This window comes from Nycticebus coucang, chromosome 20 (genome assembly GCF_027406575.1).
Source record: "Nycticebus coucang isolate mNycCou1 chromosome 20, mNycCou1.pri, whole genome shotgun sequence".
Taxonomy (NCBI): domain Eukaryota; kingdom Metazoa; phylum Chordata; class Mammalia; order Primates; family Lorisidae; genus Nycticebus; species Nycticebus coucang.
Genome location: NC_069799.1, coordinates 49,230,549 through 49,252,842, shown reverse-complemented (window position 1 = coordinate 49,252,842; position 22,294 = coordinate 49,230,549). Strand labels below are relative to the sequence as shown.

Below are 22,294 nucleotides of genomic sequence, written 5' to 3'. Positions count from 1 at the left end.
ATTTCTGCTTTGAATTCCCTGTTCATAGCAGGGTGTGGTTTTCTTTTTGTCCTGTGTTTTTATATTTCAGTAGAAGGTTAGTAAAGCTGCTTCAGAAGCCACTATCCAGATGCAATTTTAAGTGACAGTTTTACAAGATTGGATGTTAAAAGTGCCAGAGGCAAAGTTGGGTAATACCAGTATGTAATGTCAGTTCCATCAGTTTCTTTGGGCAAGTTTTTTTAACCTATCTAAAGCTCAGCTCCCTCATTTATAAAATGGAAATAATAGCACCCACTATTTATTGTAAGGGTTAAATGTTTTTGTGAGGATTAATGAATGTGAAGTGTTTAGAATGATGGCTAGTACAAAAATTTCAGCTGTTATCATCATTATTATTTTTGCACGCTTACTACCATATTTACTGTTAACATTTTATTAAAGTGAAAAGGTATGTTCATTGGGATAAATTCTGTTGACTAGACAAACTGGTAACACTGAATATATTTCTAGGTCCCTGTTTTACTCACTACAGTGGTTCTAGATTCATCCCTCTTTTCCCCAGATTGGGTTTTTTACTCCTGGAATTTATATGTTTATATCTCTTTCATGATCTTAAAAAGTATAACCAAAAAATAAATAGAAAGAACAGTAAATGGAGTATATTCAGGCAGAGGCAGAGAGCTACTGTTCTGGTCCTAACCAGCATGTCATGACACCTGTCATATCTTGAGAGCTGGATTTCCTTATTATACAAACTTCTGCTTCAAAGAGAGGAACAAAGGAAAGCAAATCTCCATCATCTTCAGGATCTTACTGAGGCGGTTATAGTTAGATGGATTTATTCCTCATTTAAATTTTTGAATTTTTTAACTGAAAATTAAATTTTGAATTTTTTAACTGAAATTTTTAACTGAATTTTAAAATTTTAAAACATTCACATTCAAGGTTTACAACTTAATGATTTAATATACATTGTTTAATAATTATCATAATCAAATTAATTAACACATCTTTCACCACCTATGCTGTACATTTGATCCTGAGGGCTTTTTTATCTTGTGACTAAAAGTTTGTAATCTCAGGAAGGCTATGTTAACCAGTATGATGAAAATGTGTCAAACGGTCTATGAAACTAGTGTATGGTGCCCCATGATCACATTAATGTACACAGCTATGATTTAATAAAAAAAAAAAAGTTTGTAATCTTTGATCAACATCTCCCCATTTTCTCCCACTCCCAGCCCCTGCAACCACCATTTTACTCTCTGTTACTGGCGGGTTTGACTTTTTAGATTTCACATATAAATGAGATAATGCAGTATTTGTCTTTCTCTGTCTAGTTTATTTCACTTACCATAATATACTCCAGGTTCATCTATGTTATTACAAATGATGGTGTTTTCTTCTTTTATAAGACTGAAATCATTCCACATTTTTTGTATTCATCTTTTGATGGACACATAGGTTGATTCCGTACCTATCTTGGCTCTTGTGAATAATGTGGCAGTGAACATGGGAGTTCAGGTTCTCTTTTTGACACACTGATTTAATTTCTTTTGGACATATACCCAATAGTCCATGTGATATGTTTTCCCTAATGCCTATTCTAATTTATATTCCTAACAGCAATATATATGTTTTCTCTCTAAAACTTTTTATCTTTTGTCTTTTTGATAATAGCAATTCTAGTAAATGTGGGGTGATATATCATTGTGGTTTTATTTTTCTCTTCTCTGATGATTAGAGCTACCGACTACCTTCATATACCAGTTGGCCATTTTTGTCTTTTGAGAAAACCATATCCTTTGCTTATTTTAATAGGTTATTTTCGTATTACAGACTTGACTTAAATATTTTTGCCATTAACCCTTTGTCAGATGTATGGTTTGCAAACATTTTCTCCCATTTCCTAGGTTGTCTTTTCATTTTATTGATTGTTTCCTTGGATATGCAGAAAATTTTCAGTTAGATATAATCCCATTTGCCTATTTTGGCTTTTGTTTCCTGTGCTTTTAGTATTATATGCAAAAAGTCATTGTCATGGAACATTTTACCTATGTTTTTTCCTGGAAGTTTTACAGTTTCAGATCTTTAAGTCTTTTAATTCATTTTGATTTTATTTTAACATATTATAAACTGAGGATCTGATTTCACTCTTCCACATGTGGATATCTAGTTGTCACAACACCATTTACTCAAGAGGCTGTCCTTTCTCCGTTGTGTGTTTTTGCCACCTTTGTATCTTTTTCCCCTAAAAAGAACCTTTCTACCCCAGTTTGTGATTGAATGGGGCTCCCTTGAATAGCTTCCTGAAGGGAACAGCCTCAGTGAAAAACTCATAGATAGCAATATTTGGGGACATAGGAAGGCCCACTATGCTAACATCTCCCTCTCTTCAGGGTAAAGGTCTTTCCCTTTAGCTTTTAAGTGATGGCTGTTGTCTCCCAAGTCCTACCTAGAGGAGTGAGTGTTAAGTTATTGGCAATCACTAATACCTTAATTGAAATTTATTTTATTTATTTATTTATTTTTTTAATTTGAGTTCTTCCCAGACACCACCATGCAGCTTTTCAGATGCCTTCAGTGAAAGCTGCCTTTAAAAAAAAAAAATACTGCTGGACATTTTTCTTAGGGCCACATGTCTGTCGACACGGGGATGCAGCTGAGTGACCCAAGCTCCTGACCTCTCCGTGTCTCTCATCCCTCTCATCTCTCTTGAAGGGCTGGGGACTATACTTGGAAATCAGTCTGTAGACTGCCTGTCACCCAGAGCTACTATTCAATACCCGTTGAATGGCCTGAGGGGCCCCAGCCCTTTGGCAGCAGCAGGAATGGGTCCTGGCACCAGCCTTGCAAAGGGCCGTTGATGGGAGAGAGTGGAGGCCTCACACATCCCTTCGGCAGCTAGCTCACCAGGGCTCACTCTGCAGGGCAAGAGGTCTGGCTCTAGAACAAAGGCCTATGGGGTCAGGGTCTCCCACCCTGCAGCCCTTTCCAAGACCAGACTGGGGAAGAGTTGGAAGAATGGGAACTGCTGGGGATAATTTAGAGGCACTGGGAAAAGCTGCTGAATCCAAGTTGCCCCTTATTGCTCTGGGACCTCAGGCAAGTTACTCACTCTCTCTGAACTCTGAAGTAGAAGAGAAATTCCTTTATAAGAAAAAATGTAGTTACTTCTTTCAAGAATATATAAAATAACCACCGTGGGCCCGATGTGGTGGCTCATGCCTATGATCCTACCACTTTGGGAGGTCAAAGTGGGAAAATTGCTTTGGGACAAGAGTTCAAGACCAGCCTGAGAAAGAGCAAGACCCCATCTCTACTAGAAATAGAAAAATTAACCCAACTAGATGGCCTGAGCCTCTAATCCCAGCTACTTGAAAGGCTGAAGCAGAAGGATCCCTTGAGCCTAGGAGTTTGAGGTTGCTGTCAGCTATGATGACACTACTGCACTCTAGCCTGGGTGACAGAGCAAGACTGTCTCAAAAACCTAAAAATAAAAATAACTACTCTGAATCTTAGCATATTAGGGATAAAAACCTATTTAAGGTTATTTTGGTCCAACCTCTAAGTTCTGTAAATAGGGCTCAAAAAAGTCAAGTGGGCCGGTCTCGGTGGCTCACGCCTCTAATCCCTGTACTTTGGGAGACCAAAGCAGGAAGACTGAGCCCGGGAGGTGGAGCTTGCAGTGAGCGATGATCACATCACTGCATTCCAGCCTGGACAACAGAGTAAGACCCTGTATCAAAAAAATGTATTTGTTTTAAGTCAGAGGACTCTCCTGAGGCTACACAGCTAGAAGGCTGAAAAGGGAGAGCTGTATAGTCCAGGAATAGCCACTACCACATGTGGCTATTCACATTTAAATTCAGATTAATTTAAAAAATAATTTAGAATTCAGCTCCTTGGTTACACTAGACACTGGTCAGGTGCCCAGTAGCCGCATGTGGTGAGTGGCCACCCTAAGGGAAGGTGTAAGTATGGCACTCTCCCCTGTGTCAGGGACTTGTATTGGATGGCCCGGACTAGAGGTGCCTCTGTTCTGTCCTCTGCCTCTCCTTAATTGAAATTTAATGTATCCTTTTTCTCTATATACACATATCAGATAGGTAAGATTAAGGCACAGATAGAATTGAAAGTTGGGGATTCGGAGGGATAAGGGAATTACTTTGAAATATGTGCCTGGATGAGATGACAGAAAAGGTGGCATGAAAGTGAGAGATAAGAAGGCAGGACGGCGCAGTAAATACGGAGAAAGGCATCTGTTGGGAAGGTAACAGGACAGTGATTTCACTTGTGGTTAGGTCTAGTTCTGCCTCACTCAGTCTGTCTGCCTCACCCATGCTTAGCCCTCTCCAACCAAATACGAACAGTTTTTTTATATTAGTACTTCCTCCCATCTTCATCTTACTTTTTTCCTCTTCCTACTCCTCTTCCTGATATTTTGACTGTTTAACTTGCTATCTAAATCATAGAGGAACCTATTATTAAAAATAAAGAATTTCCTCTCTACTTTAGTATGGACCAACAAATGTGTGAGTTTTCAGCTTAATTTATTTAGTCAGTCACTCATTTATTTAGTGAGGCAGTTGGTTAGCAAAATATTGGGAGTTACGAAAAATAGCAAAAGTAAAACAGAGTATTTCATAAAACCCACCTCTTTATTTCTAGCCTGTAGATAGTTTGACTATAACTTAATTAAATAATTGATAACCCTTAACCAGAATGGGAAATTTGAACAGAGAATCAGGGTGGAAAAATTGAGTTTTGACATCTTGAGTTTGAGGTGCCTCTATATAGGTGGAAATGTCCTGTAGGCAAATGAAAATATGAGTCTAGAGATTAAGAAAGAAGTTTGAGCTGAAGATAGATATTTGAAGTAATTAACTTAGAAAGCTTTAAAAAAGCTTATTACTTCCAGAAAACTGATTTAATAATAGTTCAACTTTTGATGAGATTAAACATAATTGCTTTTAAACAATCTATTGCATTGTAAAACTTTTTTTCTAATTTTTGGTATTATAACATTGTTTTAACTTTTCAGTAATTTTCTACCATCAAACTGCTGTATGTACTTAATTATTTCTCCTGTGTCTTTTGTGTCTCTCCAGGCTGATAGTCTGATACTGATGCATAATATAATCTATTTTAGAACAAAGGATCCATCACAGATAAGAAAGAAGACTAATTAAAACACCCATCAGTTAGTTTGACCTTCCTGAATTCTGCATGGAAGGTTTAGCTTTATTGTCTAGTTAGAACTTAGGTATTTATTATTTGGAAATCTTTACTGAATCATGTTCATCTCATATATAAAAGTCTAAAATATCAAGATAATTATTTAATTGAAAACATGTTATAATTTGCTGATAAGCATAAAGACTTAAACATCGGAATCTTAGCAAAACAAATGGCTAGAATCAAAAACAAAACTATAAACAGGATGTTATCTAATTAATATATTCTCTTTTTTTCATTTTGTCTTTTGGCAAACAAGTTTAAGAGTGATGTGCTCAATGTTGACAAAATTCTTTAAGACCCATTCAGTGGTTCTGCATAATGTTCCCAAGTTTGAGGTAAGTCAGAGTCTAACTTACTGCATGTGAACTAGACATACTTACACTATTTTAGAGAGTGAGTTTTGAATTCTTGTCTTCATCATCTTTGCACATAAAAAATAGTTGTTTCACCACAACCCTTGATAATCTACCTTCGTTGGTTGCCTGTCAAACACAACACTGATATTTTATTTTATTTTATTTATTTTATTTTTCAGACAGAGTCTCAACTATTTCGCCGTCGGTAGAGTGCCGTGGTGTCACAGCTCACAGCAACCTCCAACTCTTGAGCTTAAGTGATTCTCTTACCTCAGCCTCCCAAGTAGCTGGGACTATAGGCGCCCGCTACAATGCCCGGCTATTTTTTTGTTGCAGTTGTTGTTTAGCTGACCCAGGCTGGGTTTGAACCTGCCAGCCTGGGTGTTTGGGGCCAGTGCCATAACCACTGTATAACAGGCGCCAAGCCAGCACTGCTATTTTAAATCTCTGTTCTACTTACTATTCTTACAACTAGACAGTATCCACTATACATTCTTTAATCATTTCTTAGTCTTTCCACCAAAAACTTCATCAGATTTCTTTGCATGTTTGTAAATCTCCTGTCAGCATAAAAAAAGTGTTTCTTTGTTTTACACTTTTTTGGAGCATTTCATACATTTCCAAACATGCTACAGAGTGTAGACAATGTGTTAAGGATAAACTTAACAGTTCTGAGAAATTCTGTTCCTGTTTGCACATATTTTTCCCTGTTTAAGAAGACTGAAGCAATGCTGACGTTTTCCATCAATCAGTCAATAGACTCTTTGCACTAGGTCTGAGCAGTAGCGTTTTAAAGTAGTCACCTTGAAAATCAGTTTTCAACATATCAAATTTAAAAAATAAACAAACATAATCCGAGATTAAGCAGTGCTCAGATGATAAGAATTACTTAGATCAATTGCTAACACACATTTTTCTTCTTGCAAAATTGCTATTATTTTGTGTGTGTGTGAAATGTGGTGGTCAAAATTGTACTACCTAGTATACATTTTGAAAAAAATTAATAAATACTTTATTCTATCTCTCTCTTCAAAGCAAAAATGATGGTTTAAGAATGAGAAATAGTGTTTTTTTTGCAGTTTTGGCCGGGGCTGGGTTTGAACCCACCACCTCCGGCATATGGAGCTAGCGCCTTATTCCTTTGAGCCACAGGCGCCACCTGAGAAATAGTGTTTTTTAAAATAAAACTTGTACCATGAAAAGAGCAAAAAAAAAAAAAAAAATTACTTAGATCTGTTGCTACTTATTAATCAGATGAAGCTGACCAAGACATGTGAAATCTCTTGAATTTCTCCAAATATAAGATACGTTTTATGATTAAGAATGATTAGTGTCAAACTAAATGATATTTGAATTTATCTCATTGTATCAAATAATGATGTTTTCAAAGTGTTTCATCTCATTAATGTCAAATTTTAAACTAGCTAATTGAGTCTTTACCACTGCTGCTGTGCCAGTACAACCTCCTCCAGGGCCAGTCCTTCACCCAGGACCTTGCAGCCCTGAGCAGACATTATTCCTGGACCTGGTTCATGCAGATGCCTATAGCCTGATCATCCATAACCACTGCCTAAATAGACCAATCCAGCTGCCACTGTCACCCCCACTGAGTGACCCTGGCTAGAGAAATCCCCCACAATAATAGCAGTGGTGGAGAGCTGCCAACTCAAACTTTGACAAGCTGGGGAATAACCCTCCACCCTACACAAAGATCACCCAGCACTGGTTCAAACAGACAATAACAGGGGTACTGGTCAAAAACAGAAAGATGTTCTATAGGCTTTCAGTGCACCTGGCACTCCCCCGATGGGTTAACATTCCAGAGTAGTTCACAAAAGCTCCATCTAGGGTCCTCCTCTTCCCTTACCAAACAGGAGAGTTCCCAGCAAAGGGCAGTAAATGCCCTGCAATCCTATTAACCCAGAAATGAAAGAAGAGGAAGCAGATGAAAAGGAACCAGAAAAAGAACCCTGGGTACATGAAAAAAAAAATAGCTTGATCCCCCTAAGGCAGTGGTTCCCAGCTTTCCTAATGCTGTGACCTTTTAATATAGTTCCTCATGTTGTGGTGACCCCCAACCATAAAATTATTTTTATTTAGTAGCAATGAAAATAATTTTATGGTTGGGAGTCACCACAACATGAGGAACTGTATTAAAGGGTTGCAGCATTAGGAAGGTTGAGAACCACTGCGGCCTAAGGAGTCACAGTGAAGCAACTAAAGTGCACTCCATCTACAAGGAAACTGCCAAAATGATAGAAATGGAATTTAGATCATGGATGGGATGGCAAATGAGATGTGTGGAATTGAAGAGAAAGTTGAAAACCAACAAAAAGAAGCCCACAAAAAAATATATGAAATTAATGAAAAATTCACTAAGGAGCTAGACAACATAAGAAAGGTTATAATAGAACTTATAGAAAGAAAAGCATCATTTCGGGACTTTCAAAACATAGATAAAGCATTAGCAACAGACTAAATCAAGGTGAAGAAAGAATCTCAGAGCTTGAAGACAAGGCTTTTGAGCTAACCTAGCCTTTTAAAGAGTCAGAAGAGAAAACAAAAAAGTTGGACCAGTCACTTAAAGAGACATGGGATTATGCAAAGTGAACTAACATGTAAGTTATAGGTATCCCTAGGGGAAAAGAATAAAGAATTAAAAACATGGAAAATCTATTTGAGGTAATTATTGAGGAAAACTTCCTTGGTGTCACCAAAGATACAGGCATCCAGATACAAGAAGGTCATTGAACTATCAGAAAATTCATAGCAAGCAGGACACATAATAATCACCCTGACCAAAATGAAATGGATAGAGAAAATTCTACAAGCAGCTAGATGTAAACAACAACTGACCCACAAGGCTAACAACAGACTTCTCCGTGGAAACCTTACAAACCAGAAGGGAATGGGGCCCCATCTTCAATCTTCTTAAATAGAACAAGTGTAGGCCCAGAATCTTGTATCCTAAAAATCTAAATTTCACATTTTTTGGGGGGAGCGGTGGGGGAGACAGTCTCACTTTGTTGCCCTCCGTAGAGTGCCGTGGCATCACAGCTCATAGCAACCTCCAACTCTTGGGCTTAAGTGATTCTCTTGCCTCAGCCTCCCGAGTAGCTGGAACTACAGGCGCCCACCATAACGCCCAACTATTTTTGTTGCAGTTTGGCCCAGGCCGGGTTGGAACCCGCCACCCTTGGTATATTGGGCCAGCACCCTACTCACGGAGCCATAGGCACTGCCCTAAGTTTCACATTTGATGGGCACATTAAGTCTTTTCAAGACAAACAAACATGGAGGGAATTTGTCATGACCAGACCTTATCTGAAGGAAATACTCAGAACATTGTACATGAATCAGCACAGTAGATACCCACCAGTATAAAATCACCTACAAAAGCTAAAGGTCACAACTCTTATAAAACAATAACACAGGAGGATAAACAAAGCAACAAGATACCCATCATGATGAATAGAACGGCATCCCACGTATCAATTCTCTCAGTTTTTTTTTTTTTTTTTTTTTTGAGACAAAGTCTCACTCTCTTGCCCATGTTATAGAGTGCTTTTGCATCAGTCTAGCTCACAACAACCTCAAACTCCTACCTTCGGATGATCGTCCTTCCTTAGCCTCCCAAGTAGCTGGAACTATAGGTCCCCACTATAACATCTGGGTAATTTTTTATTTTTATTAGAGATGGAGTTTTTTTCTTGCTCAGACTGGGCTTAAATTCCTGAGATCAAGTGATCTTCCTTCTCAGCCTCCCAGAGTGCTAAGAGTACAGTAATGAGCCACCACACCTGGCCTCTCTTAATGTTAATGGTTCTAATGTGCCGATCAAAAGACATAGGCTAGCTGAATGAATGAAAAACACAACCCAAGATTCTGTTGTCTCAAAGAACCATATCTAAACCAAAAGGATCTACACAGACCCAACATGAAAGGATAGAAAAAAAATATTCCACACAAACAGAAGCCAAATGAGGGAAGGTATAGCCATTCTTATATCAGATAAAATTGACTTTAAATCAACAAAGGTAAAGGAAGATAAAGAGTCATTATGTCATGAATAAGGGAGCAATTCAACAAGAAGACATAATAATCCTAAGTATATATTCACCTCACACAGCAGCTTCTAGATACATAAAGCAAATTTTATTAGCGATAAGCAAATAAATAGCAGCATCATGATTTCTGGGGATTTTAGCATCCCACTGTCAGAGCTGGACAAATCATCAAAGCAGGAAATAAGTAAATAAACGCTGAACCTAAGCCAGGCTCTAAGTCAAAGGTATGTAACAAAACTTTACAGAACATTCTACCCAAAATTACTAAATACACATTCTTCTCAATAGTACATGGGACATTCTCCAAGACTGATCATGCCTTACGCCACAAAACAAGCCCCAACAAAAAAAGTAGAAAGCATAACATATACCTTCTCAGATCACAGTGGCATTAAAATACCTAACAACATTTTACGGTTTAATTATTTTCATTCCATTAGGATTTTTACTGAAGAGGAATTTGTTCTTTCAGTGTTTACCTTTTTATTTGAAAGAATGTATTAGTATCAGTAGCTTTTAATGAATAATAGAAATCTAAGCAAAGGACATAATGTGTTTCAGTAATTTCATTTCACTTTAAGACTGTGTAATAATCCTTCCCAAGGCATGATCTCTTTGATATTTTCATCCACATCGTTTATTTCTGACTTTTTTTACATTTAGAGAATTTCTCTTTGCTAGGTGAAATATGAATTACTCTCTTTAGTTGCATTGAAAGATAAAGGAAACTGAAAGTTACAAATAGATCATAGTGAAGTGACAGCTAATTTAGCACAGTTTTGCACTGAATCTATAGAAAAAATGAGGACAACCATGACATGGTCATCTACATATTAGGAATGCATTTTAAAGACATCTTTGCCAAGAAAGGGGTCTGGGAGATGGGAAGAAGACTGATAGCAAGTGTTTTGACGTTAAGTTGCTTTGGACATGAGTACAAGGGATAAGTGGAGTGAAGGTTATTGAAAACATTCTCTCATGCATCTGAATTATTCTGTCTCTCTGCAACTGCAGTAAGAGTCAGAAATTTTGAGGTATAAAATCAGATGAGACTGGGGGAAATGCATTTAACTGCATATTATCTGAAACAAAGCAGAATGAATTGGTAAGCATCTCATATGCATATGTAACAAAATGATAATCATGAAAAGTTTCTGTACACAGCAATAGATGGTCATAGTTAATGACAAATGACTTGTTATTTCTGATTTTACATGTACATAAAATCATTAACTTTTTTCTCTTTATTTAGTGTGCTGTACTGTTTTAAAGAATAGTAAAACTATATATGTCACTCTGAACTGTATTTTTGGATAAACTTTTCCAATACATCTTGAACTGTTCAACTATAAATTATCATGTTGTGTGAAAAATGGACTTTCTGGTGAAGTTGTAGGAATTAGAAAGAATATATATAATTGGTGGCACCACACCTGCGGTGCATCTGACAAGGGTACATGTGAAATTTACTAAATGTAGAATATAAATGCCTTAACACAATAACTAAGAAAATGCCAGGAAGGCTACGCTAACCAGTTTGATGAAAATATTTCAAATTGTATATAAAACCAGTACATTGTACCCCATGATTGCATTGATGTACACAGCTATGATTTAATAAAAATAAAAGAATATATAGTTAAGGCAATGTGACAGTTCTTTTTGATGTTTTACTTAAAACTATCTGGAATTTTAACTTGACTAGTAAATTTTTTATAACATCTGAACCAAACTCTTACATGTAGTTTATATATAAGCATTCTAGTATTATCTTATATTTTTGTTATTATATCATTACATATTGATCTGTTCTTGTTACTTTGGTTAAGAAAATCAGTGAAGGTCAGAGTGGTTGTACCGAGGAAGTCTCACTGAGTTGGGTGTCCACAGCTATGGAAAACTGTACTTCCTACTAGTGCCCATGGGCTGAGTGAGCTTGTGGTCTCTTTTCTCCACTTCCTCTGTTTGTACATGAAAGGTTGGTGATGAATTATCATTGACCAAGCCTGTGCTCTCTGCAGGCACCATTACTGCCCATCTTTACAATAGTTTATACACTGGGCATTGTTACACCTATCTTATAAATGAAGAAAAACTGAAGTTCGTAAGATTAGGCAACTTGCCCAAAAGGTCCCACAGCAAATAAGCACATAGTACTGAACTTCTGGCCCATCTAGATATAAAGCTCATGTGGTTTAGTCTGCCAATTTATAATTCCCTAAATCATATAATTTTTACTTTTGGAGTCTTTGTCCTGATCATATCTCTGCATTGTTTAAAAATACCTTTTTAATTGATTTTACTGACCATGTTTTAGACAGTTGTTCTTGACAGCCTTTTTTGTAACTTTGATTAGTTTTTTAATATTTCATTAGTTTTTTTATTGTTTTTATTAAATCATAACTTTGTACATTGATGCATTTATGGGGTTCAGTGTACTGCTTTGATATATACAAAATGAAATGCTTACATTGAACTAAGTAATATATCCATCACAATTATACCCATTTCTTAGTAGTTTTGAAATGTACCATTGCATCATGCACATTAGGTGAGGTCCCCCCAAATATCCTCCTTCCTCCCATATCCCCCGTCCCCTCCACTCTCTCTCCTCTTCCCTTCTACTTTCTGGACTATAGTTATGTTTTGCTATTCATATGAATGTATAGGTGATTATATATTGATTTCATAGAGTATTGAGTACATTGGATACTGTTTTTTCCATTCTTTAAAAAAATTTTTTTAATAATTTTATTTTTTTATTAAGTCTTTTGTACATAGATCATAAATACATTTATGCCCATTTCAGTGTGTTGATTATTTGTACAAATTGGAGTGCTTACATCATACTAATCAGCATAGCTTTCACCTCATTTACCCAATTACAGCATTAGGACATTTGTGTTCTACACATGATAGAACCAACTTGTACTTGCAATGTGCTCCAAAGTTGTGGTCCCCCTACTATCCCCTACTACCTCTCTCCCCTTCCCCCTCCCTCCTTCATCGTAGCCTAAATTTGTGTTTTATTTTACATATGCAAGTGTGAGTTATTATATATTGATTTCATAGTAGTATTGAGTACATTGGATACTTTCTTTCCCATTCTTGAGATACTTTGCTAAGAAGAATATGTTCCAGCTCCATCCAGGTAAACATAAAAGATGTGAAGTCTCCATACTTTTTATGGATGCATAGTAGTATTCCATGGTGTACATATACCACAATTTGTTAATCTATTTATGGGTCAGTGGGCACTTGGGCTGTTTCCATGTCTTGGCTATTATGAATTGGGCTGCAATAAACATTCTGGTGTATATGTCTTTGTTATAAAATAATTCTTGATCATCTGGGTATATACCTAATAGACAAATTGCGGAATCGAATGGTAGGTCTACTTTTAGTTCCTTGTGTGTTCTCCAAACTTCTTTCCAAAAAGGTTGTATTAGCTTGCATTCCTACTAGCAGTGTAGAAGTATTCCCTTCTCTCCGCATCCACGCCAACATCTGTAGTTTTAAAATTTTGTGACATGGGTTAATCTTACTGGAGTTAGATGATATCTCAAAGTGGTTTTGATTTGCATTTCTCTGATGATTAAGGATGATGAGCATTTTTTTCATGTGTTTGTAGGCCATGCGCCTGACTTCATCAGAGACGTTTCTGTTCAAGTCTCTTGCCCACATAGAAATGGGGTTATTTTTTCTTTTCTTATTAATTAGTTTGAGTTCTCTTCATTACAGTTTTTAAGACAAAGGAACAAAATGCAGTCTTTCCAACTTGATGTAGTCCATTCTATTTATTATATAGTTGTTTAAAAAATTATTAAAAAATTGTGTCTTTATACCTCTCAATGTTAACATTCTTTGTAGGATCACCATTTATATCTTATTTCCAGTCTATATTGTGTAATATTTTATAAGGTGTTTGTCAGGTTTCATATGACATCTCTATTCATGTGTTTCCCTATAGAAATAGAAGAATTAATTTCTTCTAACTCCTGTTAGCATGGCTAATTCTTTCTAGAAATGATATTGATTTATAAAATATTTTTATAAATATGTTTTATCATCCAAACATATGCTTAGTTCATCAAAATGTAATTTCTATTGCTCTCATATATTCTCATCATAGATTCTGGGCTTCAACTATGAAATAATATATTCATGTTCAGAGATTTCTTTTGTAATAGAAATAAGGTTTAAATTCTGCAAGTGTGAAGAAATCAGAAATGATCAGAAATAGCTGCATTGTTTTAGCAAGATACACATCATTTCCCCTGAAGTTAAAGATGTTTAAAAAATATGAATGAAGTAGTTAGTTCTCATAGACCAGGGATATGATAACAAACCACTTTAAGTATTTCTTTAAAAAAATTCAGCCTTGGGCAGTGCCTGCGACTCAAAGGAGTAGGGCGCTGGCCCCATATGCCAGAGGTGGCAGGTTCAAGCCCAACCCCGGCCAAAAACTGCAAAAAAAACCCCCAAAATTCAGCCTTTTGGTATTCTTGTCTTCTTACTACATTCAATGATTTAGCTTCTAGTGCTCACATTCTGGGCAAATATCCTATGATAATGACAACTGTGCTTCATCTTTATGCCTCTATACTTTTCATCCCAGAATTTAGAAATTGACTTTGATATAATTTGATAAAAATTAATATAATATGATTCTTCCTTTTTTTTTTTGCTCTACAGCTTTGATACCTAGCTGTTGTAAGCCTTCATAAATCCGTTCTGAAAATTAAGAAGTGGGGGAGGCAGGATGGGAATGGAGTGAGGACAGGCTCACTTCCCTTGTCGACCCTGGAGTGATATTTATTAGGCTTTACGGATTCTAAACCAGAGAGCTCAATGGTGACTCCCCTAGCTTTATGTTCATTTGTAAGAATCATAAATATACTGTTTGATAATTTTATACGTGCAATTGGTACTGAATAAAAAGTTACTGAGTTAAAATGGGCTTTGTTTAGACAATTTTGCATATTATACCTAAATGTAGATTTTCTAATAATTGAGTTGGCACATTTTGGATGGTTTCTCCATCATGTTATTTATTTATTAACATTATATGGCAATGTATGATTACACCTCCTTTAAAGAAATTAAAATATTTCCAGATAAGTTGATCTATCTTCATATCCATCCTCTTCTCCAAAAAACCCTTTTCTATCAGCTTATCTTCCAGACTTTTATTTGGTATGTGTACGTACGCGGGTATCCTTGTTTTATTGCACTTTGCCTTATTGTGCTTCACAGATATTGCATATTTACAGAGAAGGTTTGTGGTGGCCTTGTGTTGGTAAGAGTCCATTTTTCTGGTAGTGTGCATTCACTGTGTGTCTTTTTCTCACACTTTGGTAATTCTAATATTTAAAACTTTTTTATTATTATATCTGTTATGATGATTTGTGGTCACTAATCTTTAATGTTAGAATTGTGATTGTTTTGGAGAGTCGTGAACCATGCTCTCATAAGATGAGCCGTGAACCACGCTCACATAACTTAATAAATGTGTGTGTTTTGACTACTCCACCAATTGGCTATTCCTCCCTGTTCTCTTATATCTCTCCTTTCCAGGATCCTCCCTATTCTCTGAGACAGTTAAATATTAAAATTAGGACAATTAGTAACCTTAAAATGCCCTCTAAGTGTTCATTTGAAAGGAAGAGTCACATATCTCTCACTTTAAATCAAAAGCTAGAAATGATTAAGCTCAGTGAGGAAGGCCTGTTGAAAGCTGAGATAGGCTGAAAGCTAAGACTCTTGTGCCAAAGAGTGTGCCAAGTTGTAAATGCAAAGGAAATGTTCTTAAAGGAAATTACAAATACTACTTCAGTGGACACACAAATAAGAAAGCTAAACAGTCCTATTGCTGATATGAAGACAGTTTTAGCGGTCTGGAGAGAAGATCAGAGCAACCACATCATGCCTTTAAGCCAACCCCAATCTAGAGCAAGGCCCTAATTCTCTTAATTCTATGAAGGCTGAGAGAGGTGAGGAGGCAGCAGAAGAAAAGTTTGAAGGTAGTAGAGGTTGGATCATGAAGTTTGAAGGAAAAAAGCCATCTCTGTAACATAAAAGTGTAATGTAAATTAGCAAGTGTTGATGAGAAAGCTATAGCTGGTTGTCCAGAAGCTCTAGCTAAGATAATTGGTGAAAGTGGCCACACATATTTTCAGTATAGATGAAACAGTTTGCTATTGGAAGAAGATGCCACCTAGGACTTTCATAGCTAGAGAGAAGTCCTTACCTGCCTTCAAAGTTTCAAAAGACAAGCTGTTTCTCTTATTAGGGTATAATACCTAACATTTTATAATGTTATAAACTTTAAGTTGAAACCAGGGCTCATTCACCATTCCAGAAATCCTAAGGTCCTGAAAAATTATGCTAAATTGGCTCTGCTTCTGCTCCTTGAACAACAAAGTCCGGTTGGCAGCACATTTGTGTACAGCCTGGTTTAATGAATATTTAAAGCTACCGTTGAGTCCTACTTCTCAGAGAAAAAAATTCCTTTAAAATATTACTGCTCATTGACAGTGCACCGAGTCACCAAGAACTCTAATGAAAATGTATGAGGAGATTAATGCTGTTTTCATGTGGCTAATCCAACATTAATTTTTAACCCTCTAAATTAAAGAGTAATATAGATTTTAAAGACTTCTTATTTAAGAAGTACATTTTGTAAGGTTGCAGCTGCCATAGATAGTGATTCTTCTGATTGAGAAAAATAAATTGAAACCCTTCTAAAAGGATTAATCTTTCTAGATATCAAAAGAACATTTGTGAACATTTGTTCCATACCACCCTTTTGTCTTACCAGCATTCATAGGAGTGTGACAGAAGTTGATTCTAGTGCTCATGGGTGACTTTTAGGGTTCAAGTCTTGAGTGTAGCAAATCACTGTAGGAAGTAGAAAGAAAACTAGAATTAGAAATGGAGCTTGAAGATGTGACTGAATTACTGCAATCTCATGATCAAACTTGAATGGATGAGGAGTTGCCTATGAATGAGTAAAAAAAGTGGTTTCTTGAGATGGACTCTACTGCTAGTGAAGATGCTGGGTATATTATTGAAATGATGACCAAAGATTTAGAATAGTTGAGATTGACCCCAACTTTGAAAGAACTTAAACTGTAGGAAAAATGCTATCAAACAGCATGACATGTTACAAAGAAATCTTTCCTGAAAGGAAGAATCAATTGTTGCAGAAACTTCATTGTCTTATTTTAAGAAATTTCCAAAGCCACCCAAACCTTCAACAACAACCTCCCTCATCAGTCAGCAGCCACGAACATCAAGGCAAGACCTTCACCAATTCGCTGAAGGCTCAGGTGATTGTTAGCATGTTTTAGCAATTAAGTATTTTTGCAGTAAAGTATATGTGAGTTCTGACAATTAACTTCGCAAACTCATCCTAGAAAAAGTGCTACATACATACCTTATGGCTGAATATCACTGTGGTCATCTTTGAAGTACTCCCCTTGCAAGCTGGGCACTGACACCAGCACCTAGTCCACTCTTTAATGCACTTTTTCTAGTACAAGTTCATGAACTTAATTGTTAGTCCTTGTTTGACAATATATCTCACGGCTATCCTAGAAAAAGAGCTCCAAAATCACCTTTTTTATCCTTCCGTACCCTGTCACTGAGACTCTAAAGAAAAGATTCCTGTATGATATTTTAAACTTAATTCAGTGTATTACTTAAAACAATTTACGTTAATCCTTGGCACCAAGTATAAAATGAAAGGATTTATGCCAGTTAAAAGATCTTCTAGTACCATTATGATGGGGGTGGAAATATTTTAGGGAGCATGGGGTCTCTTTTGTGTCCCGAAACCCCACTTATTATTTTCTTGCTTTACTCTGTGAGATCAGGAAGCCTACTTTGCCAAAGAATTATTTTAAAATAACAAAGTGCATATTTCAAATAGACCTTACATTTTATTATGGAGCCACTTTTCAGAGTCTCAGTTTATAATCTGAAATTATGCACTCTTTTCCTTAACCAGGAGCAAGGCAGTGAAGTGTTAGAAAGATGGCTCAACATTTCCAAGAGAAAAGGAGGCAGATTGTGGTGGCTGTAACACAGCTACAAGAACTGCTAGCCCTGAAACTATCAGAAGGTATTGCAGGATGGAAGAAGAGACCTCCAAGCTACAGCATGACCACAGCCTTAAGGAAGAATGTCCAGGTTCCCTTTCCCCAGGATTTTGGGTCCTGTGGAATCATTTTGGATCCCAAGCATTAAAGAAATTTGCCCATTAACTATATATACCTTTGTGGTTTTCTAATTCATCATTCTGATAGTGCCTTCTACCCTGAAGAATACATATGCACTTAAGTAAGTACTAGGCACGATACTAGCCTTTTTGTAGATATCATATTTAATAAACCTGTCAAGTTTAATAAGGTAAAGATTAGGATACCCATTGTGGGTGAAGCCATTGAAGTTCAAGGCTGTGCAACTCAAAGTGGTTGTTTCATAATTCATACTGAGATGGTTAACTCCAAGGTCTGTCCTTTACACAGTGCCCCATAGCTTCTTTTCATGTCCCTCATTCAGTCGATAGTGCACAGATTCTTTTACAGGAAGCCTTACATAATATCCTAGATCCTCACTCTTAGTGTCTGTCTATTTGGAAAGTATAAAATTAAGTTATAAAGTATTCATAATTAATTAAACTATGCAAATGTCATTTGCCCTTTTGGAAGTTCTGTCAGCCAAAACTCGTTCTTTTCACTAAAAGCATCTGCTATGACCAATAGCAAGAAGCCACTCAAATAATCAAGGTTGTACACTGACTAAACTCATTTCTCTATTTCCAAATTCTTAAATTAATGAAATCCCTAAGTTCTGCACAAAGAATTTGTATGTGTTTAATGATGCCCTACAAGAGTTTTACAAAGGGAATTAGAGTTTTCTTTTTCTACCTATCTGATTATCTCAGACTTCTTTTTATGCAAAGCACTCTTGTGAGTTGGCTTTTTTTGTTGCAAAATTGTTACGACTTCAAATTATTTTCCTTTTAAGTAAGGTATTTGCCCTGGTTGGAAGGTCTGTACACATTTTATGTTGCATTTAATGAAACACAGGGCCCTTAGAATGACCTGTTTTTGTGTTTGCATTCTTTATGTATTTGCTCTGTATTGATACTTTAACGTATCAAAGCAAAATTTATTGCTAGAAGATTGATTTTTTTTTTTTGTCATTATTTCTTGCCTCAACGTTAAGCATTTTTTGGGGGGTGGGGAAATAGTGTGATTTTGAGTGTAACAAAATATCTTAAGGTTATTAGATGTATTTGATTAGCAAACTAATCAGAAATTTTAAAAATTCAACTTATCTTTTGAGTTTTATGTGAACAATAACACAAAATGGATTCATAAGGTGAGATACCTTTGTTATTTTCTTTGATCTGTATTATTCACTTAGTGAGTTTTGGGGATTATATTTTAGCATGGAGGTAGATACGTAGTATAACCACAAGACCTTGTACATGTGCTTGTTTTATCCACCAAAACCATCTGGCATGTATTTGTGAAATGGTTTGGAGGTAGCATTTAATTTGCACTTGTGGCTGATATTTCAGAAATATAGGTGAGATACTCTGTTTCTTTGAATTTCTTGCATGGAAAGGGTAATTCAGGATAGTGTTCTCAGCTGCTCAGACTGTACAGTGATTCAAAGTGTAGAGCATAAAATCTCGTCAAGCCACTGGCAATATAATTAAGTCTTTCTTAGTCTCCTTTAAAGTCAGCCTTTTTGCGTGTTGTCTACCTACTTGAATACTAGCCTGTTTCATCTATTTAATTTCCCCCAAAGAATACTGTACTATTCATTGAAGAAGTTTATGATAACATAATTCTTCCAAGTCTAAAAATGTAAGTTAACAATGATATTTTAATTCTTTTTTTTTTTTTTAGAGCATCAGAGCTTCAGGCCTTATTCTGCTAGAAACGATTCTTTTTGGGTCTCTGCTCCTATACTTTCCGGTAAGTAGTTATTTTATTTTGTTTGATAGTATTTCTTTTATAGACACACACACACACACACACACACACACACACACACACATGAGCCCACATGCTGTAAAGCCATTATTTATATATATACACATGACCAAGGGCTTTGTAGGTATTTAAGTCCTGGCTCTTACCATTTAGGTGACCTGAGGCAAGTTACTTAACATTTCTAAATGTTGGTTTTCTCTTGTGAAGTGGAGCTAATTATATTTTTTCTTCCCAAGTTGTGAGGAAGGTTAAATGTATGAGACAATATGTAAAAGGCGTAATTGATATGTATGCTTAATATATACAAAGAAGTATTAATTTCCTTCTTCCTCTGCTACCTGAATCAGAACCCTGAGATGCACCAGCTAACTGATACTGGAGAATTTGAAATGATTACGTAGAAAAATAAATATAAGGAAAGAAGTGTATGTGTGGTTCTAGTGGATTAGCTATAGTAGACTCTTTGTATCACGCTAGTTACAGGTCTGAAGCCAGAAGGTAAGTGCTAATTTTACTAATTCAGTTTAACTAACTTGTGCTCAGCAATTATTGCATGCCACACTATGATAATTTCTGGGAATAAGCTATGAGCAAGACAAACGAGATCTCTCAAGAAGCTTACAATTTAGAGGCAGAGATGAGTTAATATAAATCATGATAATACAGAGTGACAAATGCTAAGAGTAAGGGCAGGATGCTCTAGCAGGGGTCCTCAAACTACAGCCCGTGGGCCACATGAGGTGGTGTGATTGTATTTGTTCCCGTTTTGTTTTTTCACTTCAAAATAAGATATGTGCAGTGTGCATAGGAATTTGTTCATACTTGTTTTTTTAAACTATAGTCTGGCCCTCCAACAGTCTGAGGGACCGTGATCTGGCCCCCTATTTAAAAAGTTTGAGGACCTCTGCTAGAGGCCCTTAAGAGAGATGCCTAATCAAATCCCGTGAATAAAATAGCCCTTGACAAAGATCTGAAAGAGAAGTTGGTGCAAATGAAGGAAAGTTAAGGCTGCCAGGACACCAGATGCTTTCTGGTTTCTGTCTTACTCCACTTGCTGCTCCATCCCAGCTGCCTTTGTTAATTCTTAATCTTCTCTCCCACTTCTTAATACTCGAATGCCTCAAGACTGAGTAGTTTTTCTTAATCTACACTTTCACTTGGTGGTCTCATCTAGCCTCAAAGTTTTAAATACTATTTATGCAATAATTACCATATTTATATATCCAGCCCAGATCTTTCCCTCTGAACTCATGACCCATATTTAACTGCTTGCTTGACAGTCCCGTTGGGACATCCAACAGAATTCCCCATCATGGGCCCAAGTGAGATAGACACTGATCTCTTCCTCAGATTCAGTCTTCCAGTCCGCTGATGGCAACACTGTTCTACTAGTTAGTCATTCCAAAAACTAGAAGTCATTCTTTCTCTCATATCCTCTCTCTCATATCCATCAGAAAGTCTTTAAAAAATGCAGCAAGAATCCACCTAGTCTGTACTGTGGTCACTGCTACCACCCTGCTCTAAGCCACAGTTCCTCTTCTGGATTATGGCCAGTCTCTTACTGGCCTCTTTTCTTCCATGCTTGCCTCCTACAGGATATCTGTTTTCAAAATATCAGCCAGTTTTAACATCAGAGTTAGACTATGTCACTCTTCTTGAAACTCTCAAAATATTCCACATTTTACTTGCATTAAAGTGCTTACAATAACCTCTAAGGCCCCACATAATTAATACCAGGTTCCCTCCATTACCTTATTTTCTAACCCTCTTCCCTCACTCAATGTTTGGATTAAGTGTTCTTGATCTATTCAGGTCTTGAATTACATTTTCTATTTCTCCTTAAATCAGAAATATATTTAGATATAATGAGTGCTATGGTCTGAATGTGTCCTCCAAAATTTATATCTTAGAAACTTAATCCCTAATGCAACAATTTTAGGAGGTAGAGCTTTTGAGAAGTATTGAGGTTACGAGGGCTCCACCCTTGCATATGGATTAGTGAAGCTGTATATGAAAGGGCTTGATGGAGGAAGTTTGGTCCTTTTTGCCCTTCTTCCTTCCACCATGTGAGGATATAGCTAGAAGACCCTCACTAGACAGCAGATACCGATACCTTGATCTTAGACTTTCTAGCCTCCAGCACTGTGAGAAATAAATTTCTGTTCTTTATAAATTACGCAGTCGATTTTTTTTAATGGCATCACATATGGACTATGATAATCAGTTTTTACTTTTCCATAAAATCATTGATATTAAGATTTCTAATTTACTGGCATAGGGTTATGTATATTAATTGGTAATAGAATCAATATAATAGAATAAAGATTGAGTTCATCATACCTGGTACTCTTCTTGAGTAAGTGATGTGTCATGCATTGTAACATTAGATCTTTCCCCCAGAGCTACCAGGCAGGTATATAATCAAAGTCATAAATTCACTTATGGAGGAAATAAACAACCTGAAATGACCTCAGTAATCTTAACAATAATCTTAATAATATTACTACCTATTTTTTCTGCCATCATCTTTTTCCTGAAACTGTGCCATTTTAAATCATTATCTACCCACTAGCCAGAGGAATCTTTAAAAATATCAGATCTAATCTGTTACCCCTTTGATAGCTTCTCGGTGTTC

At 36.4% G+C, this 22,294-nt stretch overlaps 1 protein-coding gene across 1 annotated transcript in view; it reads left to right on the top strand.

Annotated features, from left to right (window-relative positions):
* Positions 1-22,294, top strand: part of GPR158 (G protein-coupled receptor 158) — a 379,074-nt gene that overhangs the window by 223,079 nt on the left and 133,701 nt on the right. The window contains exon 5 of the mRNA XM_053572712.1: positions 19,573-19,641. Coding sequence (XP_053428687.1) covers positions 19,573-19,641 — 69 coding nt within the window. The remainder of the gene's footprint in view (positions 1-19,572; positions 19,642-22,294) is intronic.